Source organism: Lagenorhynchus albirostris, chromosome 5, assembly GCF_949774975.1.
Source record: "Lagenorhynchus albirostris chromosome 5, mLagAlb1.1, whole genome shotgun sequence".
Classification (NCBI taxonomy): Eukaryota; Metazoa; Chordata; class Mammalia; order Artiodactyla; family Delphinidae; genus Lagenorhynchus; species Lagenorhynchus albirostris.
In genome coordinates, this window is record NC_083099.1 from 65,504,733 (window position 1) to 65,517,157 (window position 12,425).

At 47.3% G+C, this 12,425-nt stretch overlaps 1 protein-coding gene and 1 pseudogene across 1 annotated transcript; one reads left to right on the forward strand and one right to left on the reverse strand.

Annotated features, from left to right (window-relative positions):
- The first annotated feature begins 4,388 nt into the window (after positions 1-4,388).
- On the forward strand, positions 4,389-6,981 carry RTP1 (receptor transporter protein 1). The gene is made up of 2 exons (XM_060149268.1): positions 4,389-4,660; positions 6,462-6,981. The coding sequence occupies exons 1-2, from the start codon at positions 4,389-4,391 to the stop codon at positions 6,979-6,981; spliced, it is 792 nt and encodes a 263-aa protein (XP_060005251.1).
- Positions 6,982-11,140: 4,159 nt separating this feature from the next.
- On the reverse strand, positions 11,141-11,944 carry LOC132520523 (elongation factor 1-alpha 1-like; annotated as a pseudogene).
- Positions 11,945-12,425: the final 481 nt, after the last annotated feature.

Below are 12,425 nucleotides of genomic sequence, written 5' to 3' on the forward strand. Positions count from 1 at the left end.
TACTGTTTGGGTTCAGCAAAGGCAGGTCTTTCTGGGAAGGAAAATTCTTTGTTGTGGAACTATCAGGTACGTTTAGATCCTAGGTCTCCAGGCACTGTGTGCCAGGAGATACTTCTAGTCATTGATCCAACCCCCAAACATACCCTTCCTTCCCAAATGCCCTTTAGGGATATGGAATTGTCCCTGGTTGAGAATCACTTGTCACTAGTGCATTGTTTCAACAGTGACAAGGTTTATTTTTTATAACGTTTTGATAAGCAATAATAGAATAATAAACTTTATAAAATATTTCTTATTGAGCCAAATAACAAATTAGAGACATGGTTTTCTTTCTTTTCTCTCTTTTTTCCCCTACCACTCTATTTTCTAGTTGGGGATTTAGTTTTAAACCATTTTATGGATTTAAATTGTGGTCACAAACTCTAAGAAACTAGCCAAGGTGAGGTCATTGGCTTTAAAGATGTCTAGATTTCAGACAGGCTGGGACCTGGGACCCTTTGCTGTAGTGCTTGCACCTGGACAAATGTCTCCTCAAGCAACAAAATATGAAGAAACTATAAGGGACTAAAAATAACTGCGCACATGCGCAGTTGGGGCAAATTATGAACAACAAGATACAAAAAGACTAAAAACCCAACTGCCACTTCTGAGGAGTCCAGAGTGAAAGCTGCGTACTGTGCATGCCCCCTGCACTCAACACCACCAAAGGGGTGGGCAAAACACCTAAGTTCCCCCTCTGGCCCGACCCCTGGACCCACCCCTACCCTTGCCCCATATAAGGGACCAGCTCGCTGCCCCCCTCAGGGAGTGAGCAAGGGAACCCGTTACTTGTTTTCACTCCCTCCTGCTGCAGCACAAGTCCCAGTAAAGCCTTGCCTGAATTTCTCATTTGTCCTCTTATCAATTTCTATTGATTAAAGAGTCTAAGAACACTGTCAATAACCGATTGGCAATCTCTAAATTGTGGATATCATGACATCAGAGTTCATTTGACTGAGAGCAAGTTGCAATACCACAGGGTTATTTGTCTTGATAGAAATAAGATTTTATTAGAGAAAACATTCTGCTATACAGAAGGATGTATTACATTGCTCTCTGCATAGTAAGCTCAGGTTCTAAATTAAACTTAATTTGTGCCAATGGGAATTGCATCAGCTGGTTATGCACACACATGTGCGCACACGCAGGCGCACACACACACACACACACACACATACCTCTGGTGATTCTTACCTTCTGTGTTCTTGTTTTTCATCATAATGTTTACTGTAGCAACGACCGCAAAATATTCCTAGAGAATCTGTTCCTGGTGTTGGGTAATACACTTTGGCTCCAGGGCAAGTTCTAAAAGCTTCTATCAGCTTTTCATACTTTCTGGAATCGTCCTCAGTTTCCATTCTCTCCTTGGCCTGTGGCTGCAATGTGAGACAGCTCCCATCACACCTCTGAGACTGGTTAAGTCAGTTTACTTCTCTGAGTATTGATTGCCTTAATTCAGAAGCAAGAATACTGACTTGAAGGATAAAAAGTTTAATGAACTTTAAAATCCCTTCTAGTGTGAACGTTCAGTGGCTCCGATTCATTTTCTGTCCTTACTGTGTCCAGTACAAAGCCAGTGACACCTCCACAGAGATCTTCAACTATGTAGCAGCCCCCAAGGAGACAGACCCTGACTCCAGGCACTACCTGCAATGCCTCATTAGAAGCATCCCTCTTCCATCCAGTGGCCTCCATCTGCCCTCCTGCCCTCCAAGGATTCAGGTTTCTAAGTATAAAGCTCTTTGAATTCATATGTGGCTACAGCCAGAGGGGACCTCAGCCTTGCCATCTGGTCTAATTCTTCATCGAACAAATGAACAAACTGAGGCCAAGAGAAGTGACTTGTCCATGGTCACAAAGCCAGCCAGTAGCAGGGCTGGGATGTATATTGACATATCCTGCCTTCCAGTTCAGTGTTCTCTCCACTGAACCTGGGTGCCTGTCGTCAAATGATTACGACTTCACAGGAATGGTGCTCCTAGAGATGGCTTTCTGCACTGTATTTCCTTTGGTAAGATTTCAAGCTGAATTTCTCTTTCAGCTCTAAAATCTTTACACTGGGTATCAGGGGTCTGTGGACACTTGCTCCATGAAGCTCAGCAGAAAAGGAGGGGTGTGATAACAGGGAACCTGGGGGGTTAAATACACTCACTTCTCTATCCAGGGGCTATGGCCTCAGGCTGGCCTACTGAACTATGTGCCGAAAGGACATGAATTTCAATTCTCTGAGTCTGGAATGACCATATCCAGTGATGAGAAGGTAGAAAGACACATTTATTTAGCAAATGTTTTGTTTTGATGTTCTGTGCTGAGCAGTGTAGTGATTAAGCTGGGGCTTTGGAAACAATCATTTAGGCTCAAATCCCAGTTCCATTCATTATTAGCTGTTGAATCTTGGGCAAGTTATCTAATCTCTCTGCTTTATCTTAAGTATTTGCAAAATGGAGCTGCTGCTGATATTACCTATGTATAGAGATTATTATTAAGATGAACTCAATTAATATGTATAAAGCACTTAGACAAATGCCTGATACATAGTAAGTGCTATATAGTGATCGCTGTTACTATGCAAATTAAAAATATATTCACATAAAACATCAACATACATTTTGAAGTGATACATATTAAATATATTAGAATAGCTACCTATGAGGATATAAGAGCATTCCAAAAAAGAAAAAAAAAAAACCCATGCAAGTAATTCCAGAGGTCCTGCTTTTAACTAGAGACACTGCCTCTTTTTTTATCCCATTGCCAATCTGAATAAACTGAGGCTAAAATAAAGGACGCTAAGGCATGAAGCATTCATGCAGAGGCAGCAGGAGAACTTGGAAGATAGTCTCCAGAATCAGATAGGAGATTTAGGCCCTTCTTTTTCATCCCTAAACTTCAGAATCTGTAGGCTGTCTACGAGTTAATACTGTTTGAAGAGGCTGCTCAGATTCCGCTAGCCGCACCAAGCTTCTGCAGGGAGTACAGTCAAGAGTGTGCTTTCCAGCTGCAGAAAGCGTCATCTCTGATGCCTGAAATGCAGGTCCATGAGCTTCAGCAGTAAGTTTTACTCAAATAGTAAGCAAGAGTGTAACGGTGAGAGATTGAAAAAAATGAATGCTCCCAAATAGAAGGTTGCCTAAATAAATTATGCCCAACCATATAACAGCATATAGGCAGCCTCCAAGCTGGAATAATATTAATGACCTAGACCTAGAAAATGATCTAGAAAAGTATTTGTGATATATTGTTATTTAAAAAAAATAGATCACAGTGTACTATGTAGAATGTGTGTGTATATATACACATACATGCATACGCACATATATATATATACACACATACATGTACAGAAAATAGCAGGCAGGGTGTGTACATCATAATATTAACAGTGACTATCTTGAGCATGGGTATTAAGAAGAGTCTTACTTTTGCCTTATTTTACCTATATTTTCCAAGTTTTCTATAATAAACCAGTATGACTTTTATAAAGGAAAAATAATTTAAAAATACCTAAAGGGGCACCAGTAGTAAAGGTTGTTTTCCTATGGATATCATGTTCCTCTTCTATAATCAAGTTGAAAATGATCTTTTCTATTCCTTCCAGGCTGATGCAATGGCTCCCACCTTTGTGCACAGGTGGCTGCTCCTATCCATGGCTGTCACAGCATGGATCCTATTGCATTCTGGTTACTGGGTACATACCCAGTTACAACCATCTGGCATATATAGAGCCTGGCACATGGGTATGTTTGACACAAATGCAGTAATGAATCGGTAGGGGCTCAATAGCTTGGATTTGGCTACAAGCTCTGCCATTTATAAGCTAGGTGAGTCCCAGTCTCCTGATCTGTACAGTGGCAATAACAATTGTGGGTCAAGAGACCTCCAGTAGTTTTCGTAAATGGCAAAGTGCTGGTCACAAGATGGGTGAGGGTGCAGAAAGAGGGTTTATTATTATTGCTGCATCTATTAACAGGTCTACATCTCCCCATCCCTTATTTCTCTTTGGCTCCCTAAGGCATCATGGTTACCATAGCAGCCAGATGATGCTGATGATACCTCCAGGGGCAGCAAGGTAAAGCTGAGCCAGTTCCCAGGTCCTCGTGCATGCCCTTGGCAGGCCAGAGTGAGACGGTCTGCAGCTCAACCTCCTTTCAGGCCCCCCACCCAGTCTAGGGTCACTTAGATCCACAAACCCTGCCTCTTCAGCCTCAGTTTGGGGGCCCTGAAACACCCCTTCAGAGGCTCCCTCCTTCCCAACCTCTGTCTCTTGACTCCCTGCCTGGTTGCCGTGGAAACAGGTTACACTGCGGACAAAGGAGGGAGCTGGGTCCTGCTTCCTCCCGGTCCTACTGATGAGGATTTTTAGACCGTGGAGACTGCGCTGCCCTGCCTTGCACCTGCCCTCACTTCCCGTGTTCTCACTCAAGTGGAGATTGCCCTCCCTTGCCACTGACGAGACCATGTGTAAAAGTGTGACCACAGGTGAATGGAAGAAAATCTTCTACGAGAAGATGGAGGCGGCAAAGCCGGCTGACAGCTGGGACCTCATCATCGATCCCAACCTCAAGCACAATGTGCTAGCCCCAGGCTGGAAGCAGTACCTGGAGTTGCATGCCTCAGGCAGGTAAGTAGCCCAGGAAGTAGGACCCCTGCAGGCAGCCCCTGGGACACCTTCCAAGAAAAGACAGAAATGTGGGGAACCCAGGTGCTAGGGGTCAGTCTCACTGTTGGCCCAGTGCAGACCGGGAGGCAGAGAAAGAGTAGCTACTGGGAGTTGGGACACCTAAGTTTGATTCCAGCTCTTCCGCTGAGCACCTGGTAACTTTCCCTCTCTGAGTCATAGTCTCCCCTTCTGGAAAAAGAGGTGGAATATATTTATTAGCTCTAAACACTGGTATTTTACATACTTTAATAACCTCTTAACACAATTGAAAGCCAAAAGAAGGGGGGGCTTGTGGGTCAAGAGGCCTATATTCTGGTCCTGGAACAGTTCAGTTTCAATCTATTTAATTCAGCTTGACTTAATATAAAATATTGAACACCTGAGGTGTGCTGGAAACTAGCTCTACTCTTTATGACCTTTGAGAAATTCAGTTTCCTTCTTGGACCTCACTTTCCCCACTTGTGGAAGGAGGGGTTAGCATAGATCCTTGCCTCTTGGTTCATGGACCAGCAGCAGTAGCATCGCCTGGAACTTGTTAAAGATGCAGAATCTTCGGCCCCATTCTAGACCTGCTGAATCGGAATCTGCATTTCAGCAAGGTCCCTAGGTGATTCATATGCACAATAATGTCTGAGATGACTTTCGAGCACTCTTGTCCGTGGGTGGATTATGTAAAGACTTACCTCTGGGACATAAGATTCGGAGGTTGAATGGTGCAGCCTGGGGGTCAGAAGCAAGGCCTTCCTTCCTTCCCTAGTTCAATTTATTCAATTCAAGAAACATCTACTGGGTACCTGTTAGGTGTCGGATACTGGCTCTGCCTCTAACTCACTGTGTATACAGCTTTCTTACTCTCTTTGCCTCAGAGTAAAACAAAGGGTTAATTAGGTGATTTCTAAGCTCCCTCCAGTTTTGACATTTTCCATTCCAAGTTTTGTAGTCTAGTTTGGGAGAGGGGAAACAGTCCCCAAAGGGTGTGAGTAAACGAGAAGAGATGAGAATGGAAATGTGGAGTTCCTTAACCAGCTGATGGGAGGGATGCAAGGGACCGGACACTCGCTGTCAGGGCCCAGGAGCTTCTCAAGCACCTGAAAGGCTTGTGGGGCTGAGTGGGGAGGGCTTGTGCATCCTCCCGACCTGGCTGATGACCTGAGAACCCCAGCTGGCCCCAGTTAGCTCACTCTGGGCGTGAACTGCCTCCACTTCCAGGCCTTCAGATACATTAACCCTGGCACCAGCCCAGAGGCTGAGAATTGATAACGGTGTCATTTTCTCTGGATTTGGGTCTAGCCAGTTCATAGTCGGTGTTGACAGGTAAGAGTGTGTGGATGGAGCTTGTGTTTTCCCTGTGGTGCGGGCCATCCCTGCTATCAGACTCAAAGGATATTTGAGCAGGAAGGACTCTTAGTGCAACGTGCACGTTTTACAGGTGAGGAAAGGTGCCCAGAGCCAAAGGCCCAGAGGCAAGGCCTGAAGGGCATTGAAATGGAGGGCACTGAGGCTTCTGCAGAGCACAGAGGGGGGCCCAGTGATGGCAGAGCGCTGCTGGATGCCAGCTGCCTCCTGAGGCGCCTACTCTGCTCCTAGCAGAGCACACAAGGGGGCGGGCTGGGAAGCCACCTGGGGAAAGCTAGTGAACCCAAGGGGCCGTAAACACAACACCTCTACCTCCAGGCTCTGCCTACTGCCCCTTACCTCGTTCCTGGATCTGTTTCCACCTCCTCCACTCCGTCCTCTCCTCCTGCTCTCCTCGTCCCCACAGGTTCCACTGCTCCTGGTGCTGGCATACCTGGCAGTCGCCCCACGTGGTCATCCTCTTCCACATGTACCTGGACCGCGCGCAGCGGGCGGGCTCGGTGCGCATGCGCGTCTTCAAGCAGCTGTGCTACAAGTGCGGCACGGCGCGGCTGGACGAGTCGAGCATGCTGGAGGAGAACATCGAGAGCCTGGTGGACAACCTCATCACCAGCCTGCGCGAGCAGTGCTATGAGGAGAGAAACGGCCAGTACCGCATCCACATGGCCAGCCGCCAAGACAACCGGCGGCACCGCGGAGAGTTCTGCGAGGCCTGCCAGGAGGGCATCGTGCACTGGAAGCCCAGCGAGAAGCTGCTGGAGGAGGAGGCGACAACCTACACCTTCTCCCGGGCTCCCAGCCCCACCAAGACGCAGGCCGAGGCGGGTTCTGGCTGCAATTTCTGCTCCATCCCCTGGTGCTTGTTTTGGGCCACGGTCCTGTTGCTGATCATCTACCTGCAGTTCTCCTTCCACAGCTCCGTCTAAGATTCCCTTGTTGGGCCCAGGCAGATGCTAGGGGCCCAAGGCCTGAGAGGCCAGCCAACTGGTGGGAGGGGGTGAAGAGAGACCTGGGTTGGGAGTGGGGATAAGTTCTAGAGCCGGTGCCACCACTGACTCAGTGGGGACCCAGGACAAATCACCCTGCTTTCCTATCTATAAAAGTAAGGGTTTGGGCTAGATCATTGGCTTTTCAAAGTGAGGCCCAGGACCCCAACGTTCTGCACAGGTGCCTCGGGGCTTTTGGATTTGGAAGGGGTGAGTGAGTGCGTTTCCCATCATGGTCAAACCGCCCATCCCCAACTTCTACCTCCTCCTCTAGAGCGGCTCCATGTTAGATGGAGTTTATTTAAGAGTTTTGTATGAAAAAGGTCCAACTGCGTTTAAAAAGTTTGAAAATTACAGGGCTAGGTGTGATCTCAAGGGGCCTTTCCACAGCAATGAGCTCCTCCTTGCTTTCTCATTAACCCCAGCCCTACCCTTCATTATTGCCCACATCCAGAGCTGCAGCCTTACATTAGCCTCTGCCTGGTGTATGGGTCTCATCCATAGCTCTATCTCCATGCACACAGCAGAGGTTCCTCTCGAAGGGAGAGAGGTGGAGGCGCTAGGCTGCCCCTTTGTTCCTGGGTACGCGGGGTCCCTCGTTTCTGTTTTCCACACTCCCAGTTTCCGGCTTCCCTCCACTCAGGGTGGATTCTGGGGCCTGTCTGGTGCCCAGATGGTGCTTGGGGTGGAGTCCCATAGAGCTAGGCTTCCCACCCACTGCACGTGAACCATCAGAGAATTTAGGAGAGGTTCAGAAGGTAGGATGTTAGAAGCAAAGCACAAAATCCCTAGGAAACAAATATAATGACTCTGCATTATAATGAAGAGTCTTCAGAGTTCAGGGACCAAGTCGGACTGATTCTCAGTGGTTCTGATGGTCAGAGTACCGGAAGAGGGGCCTGGCTTCTTGAGCTATTTGCTGAAACCCTCGTTGAGGGGCTTTCCCATATGGGCCAGGCATGGGCCCGCTCACCAAAGATCAGCGGTCCACCTAGAACCACAGGGATGGGGGCCCATTAGTAAGAGAGGGAGCATGAAAGATGGGAAGTGTTTTGCCCTAGAGAAGTGCATAGATATGTGGGAGAATCCTAATCGCCTTCAAATGGGATGCCATATGGTGTAGAAAGGGAGGAGAGGAGACTTTCTGATGGGAGGGGTACAGACTGTGATTTGGGGAAGGGAGGCAGAAAGCAGGAAGTGGGACGCCACCCTGTACCTTTGAGGGTCCTCGTCCACCCCACCTTTGTTAATAACTTGACTCCTTCTCCTTCCCCCACTGCTCCCCTTTCTAGTGGGAAGTCACCACCCACCATCTGTAGTGGTGGAGGGAGGAGGGCCACTTATATAAAGACAGGGTACTTTAATAAAGATGGGATTTCTTCAATCAGGCTTAGTAGTCATTACTGTGTGCTTGGGATTCACCAGTGTCCCTGATCTGTAATGGGCTGTTGGACACCCGTCCCATCCCCTCTCTCCCCTTTCTGGGGTCCCCATATAAAGCTTGATCTAGCTCCAGCTTCAAGGTCTGGGCCAACCGTGTACATAGTCAGGAGGGATTCAGGCAGCCCTTGGTCAGCCATCCAGGGGACTCAGCATAAATCAGTCTTACTCTTGCCCTTGCTCTGGTTCTAGTAACTGCCTTGTGACTTCCTTTGCTTCACGTACACAAGTATTCATTCCTTTATCCAGGAGGCGTATCCTGAGTGCCTTCTCTCTGGCAAGGCCTGATTTGGGTGCTGGGATCCAGCGAGCACTAAGGGGTAGGCCGTGTCTCTCAGAGATCTCTGCTTACTGCAGATATTCTCAGCCTTGGCTGTACTTCAGAAATCCTGGGGAGCCTTTAAAGAAATATCAGTGCCCAGCCACCACCTGAGACCAGCAGAATCAGAATTGCTGGGTGTGGGGCCTGAGCATCTGAAATTAGAATAAGACCCCCAGGTGATCCACCTGAGCTGCCTGGTGTAAGGCCTCCTAACGGAGGAATAGGCTTCCTTCTGCACCCAGGCTTAGCATAATGAGCCCAGAGATCTTCCTTGATGACCTGCTGTGGATTCTCTAGGACTTGGGCACAGCTTCCCCACTCACTCCCTGGGGACTTGACCCTCCCTCAAACCTCCTGCCTGACCACCTGCTGCGTGGCTTTATCCTGCTCTGAGAATCTCCAATTTTGAGCTCTGCCACCCTTGCCAGATGCTTATCAAGCTTGGCTGTAATTACTTGTCTAGAGCTATACTCCCTGCTAGAGTGTGATCACGGCTCGGAAGCGACTTACTCCAGTCCCCACTGCCAGGTAGTGGTAGAGCAAGGGTCCAACCCTTGACTGGGTTTACTCCGGAACACTTTCCTAAATCATTAAGCCTCTTCCTGCTCTGTAGGAAGATGTCTACCATCTACAAACACCTCCTCCGTCTCCCTTATTGTCCCTCATACTTGCTAGGCTTACTTACAGCTTAGTCCTTGTCTTGGCAAAGACTTCTCTAGGGCATTTCTTTCTTTGCACACATGGCCACATGCCACATGATGACCTTGTTAGATGTACCCTAGGTTTTATAAATAAACTCCTCAGGGACATTCCAGGATCCCAAGCCTCTCCCACTGGTGCTTCTGTGCATTGGTCTTGATGTTCGAGCCAGGAGGAGACCTACAGGCACTTGAATTGGTGTTCCAGAGGCTGCAATCCTTAGCGTAGGGTCAGCAAGAAGTGCTGCCTTGATCACTTCCTTCAAACTCAGCAGGATGGAGGAACAGCCCAATGGGAGAACGCTTCTTGGGGCTCAGGAGTCCTGCAAACCCAGAAGATCACCAACTAAGGATGATTTGCTGTGAGACAGATTAGAGATGTCTTGATTGAGTGCCCTTATTTTATGGAGAAAAAACTGAAGTACCAGAGAAAGTACGAAAGTTGAGCCGCACTGTACAGCATAGAGTAAGGCAAGATCATGAAATCTGGGGTTAAGAAAGACTTGAGTCCTAGTTCTGCTACTTACTAGCTGTATGGCCTTAGGAAAATTAGTTAAGCTCCTTGAGCCCAGTTTTCCTCCTTGGTGAAATGGGAATAATCAATCTACCACGGAGGGCTATTGTAAGGAATAAATAATACACTATCTGCGACATTCCAGATACAAAGCCCATATTCATTCTCTTCTTTCTGATGAGATTGAATGCTCATCCTCTTCTTTCTTCTCCTTTTCCTTTCAATTGGCAGCCTCCCCTTTGAGACCTGAGGGGCTTTCTCTTTGTGATTTCAGTTCTGTTGGTAAATACTTTAGGAAAAACATGGAAGGCAAGGGTTAACCTCCCAGCCCAAGAGTTAGAACTAGTTTATTTTAATATGTGTAGCATCGTTTCTTTTCTTCTCCTCATATATCTTGCAAAGCAATGACTTCATTTTCCCAGCAGCATGGTAGCCACTCTTCATTCTTCAAAGATAGCTATTTAAAAAATCTCCCCAAACAGAAAACATCAGTGATTTCTGGGCTCCATTCCCATTGGCTGAAATACCCCAGAAGGAATTTAGTTCTTTTCCAAGTCCCATTCTGGTTCTCTGCAGGACTCCCAGCTAAGAAATTTCCTTTGGGATCACTTTCGGCATTGCGTGGGTACTGCCACATGCATCAGGGAAGTGAAATCTGCCTGCTGTATGGCTCTTTTGTGACAGGGCCCTGTGAGGGCTGGTGGGTTGGCAGTTGTGGTATAGAAATCTCATTGGCCTGAGGGCTGGGAACCTGGGTTTCAGCCCTGGCTTAGCCAATATCCAGGCATGTAGGTTGATGACCTTGGATGATCTAGTCTTTCCCGTCCCCTGGGTCTCAGTTTCTTCATTTGTAAAGCAAAGAGGTAAGGTGAACTGAAGGCTCCCTGCTAGCTCTGACGTTGCTCAAAAACTGCTGCTTAGACTTTTTTTTTTTCTCATTAAACTTTTTTAATGGGTCTCAAATTCTGTGACAGATTTTTGGTCAAGTTGTTTCCATTAAAAAGTACTGATTTTCAAAACTAATACCTTAAAACTGCCACACACAAAACAAATGGTCCACAAAACATTCTCCTTCCTTCTGAAGGTTTTGCCATGCACTGTTATCATTAACCCGTCTTTTGCTATTAAACTTAAATGGCCAATTGAGACAAACTGTCCTGAGACCATTCTTCCACCACTGATTAAGACTGGGGTGGCAGGTATTGGGGATACTATTCATTTAGCCTTCTGAGCTTTCTGGGCAGACTTGGTGACCTTGCCAGCTCCAGCTGCCTTTTGTCCACTGCTTTGATGACACCCATAGAAACCGTCTGTCTCATGTCATGAACAGCAAAATGGCCCAGAGGAGGATAGTCAGAGAAGCTCTCAACACACATGGGTTTCCCAGGAACCATATCAACAATGACAGCATCACCAGATTTCAAGAGTTTGGGGCCAACTTCCAGCTTTTTCCCAAAACGACGATCAATCTTCTCCTTCCGCTCAGCAAACTTGCAGGCAATGAGAGCTGTGTGACAATCCAGCACAGGTGCATAGCCAGCACTGATTTGGCCTGGATGGTTCAAGATAATCACCTGAGCTGTGAAGCCAGCTGCTTCCATCGGTGGGTCATTTTTGCTGTCACCAGCCACACTGCCAAAGTGAACATCTTTGACAGACACATTCTTGACATTGAAGCCCACATTGTCCCCAGGAAGGGCTTCACTCAAAGCCTCATGGTGCATTTCAACAGACTTCACTTCAGTTATCCCATTGACTGGGGCAAAGGTGACCACCATGCCAGGTTTGAGAACACCAGTCTCCACTCAACCCACAGGGACAGTGCCAATACCACCAATTTTGTAGACGTCCTGGAGGGGCAAACGCTAGGGCTTGTCAGTTGGGCGAGTTGGTGGCAGGATGCAATCCAGAGCTTCAAGCAGTGAGGTTCCTCTGTCGCCATATTTTCAGGTGCCTCTCCATCCCTTGAGCCACGGCGCGTTAGCACGTGGCTCCAGCACGTTTTCACCGTTCCAGCCAGAAACTGGCACAAACGCTGCCGTGTCGGGGTTGTAGCCAATTTTCTTAATGGAGGCGCTGACTTCCTTAACAATTTCCTCGTATCTCTTCTGAGAGGTGTCACCTTATACACGGACTTGGGTGGTAGTGTTGGAATATCAGTCTGTGTCTTATCCCTTCACTTCTAAGCCCAATAATTTTTCACTCCCATCTTAATAGGCTTACAGTATTATTTTGAGGACATAATAAGATATTCCCTATTTTCAAGATTTATTCACTCAACAAATGTTTATTGAGTACATATTATGTGCCAGGCATTGTTCTAGGCACTAGAGATACAGTGGAGAGCAAAGTGACTAAATCACTGACCTTATGGATAGTAGAAAAACTAGACAGCAAACAATATAAGTAA

Bases quoted from the DNA above. Each gene is read 5' to 3' on its own strand.
- RTP1 (XM_060149268.1), top strand. From the start codon at position 4,389: ATGAGGATTTTTAGACCGTGGAGACTGCGCTGCCCTGCCTTGCACCTG. The intron at 4,661-6,461 runs GTAAGTAGCCCA...TCGTCCCCACAG, and splicing joins GAGTTGCATGCCTCAGGCAG to GTTCCACTGCTCCTGGTGCT.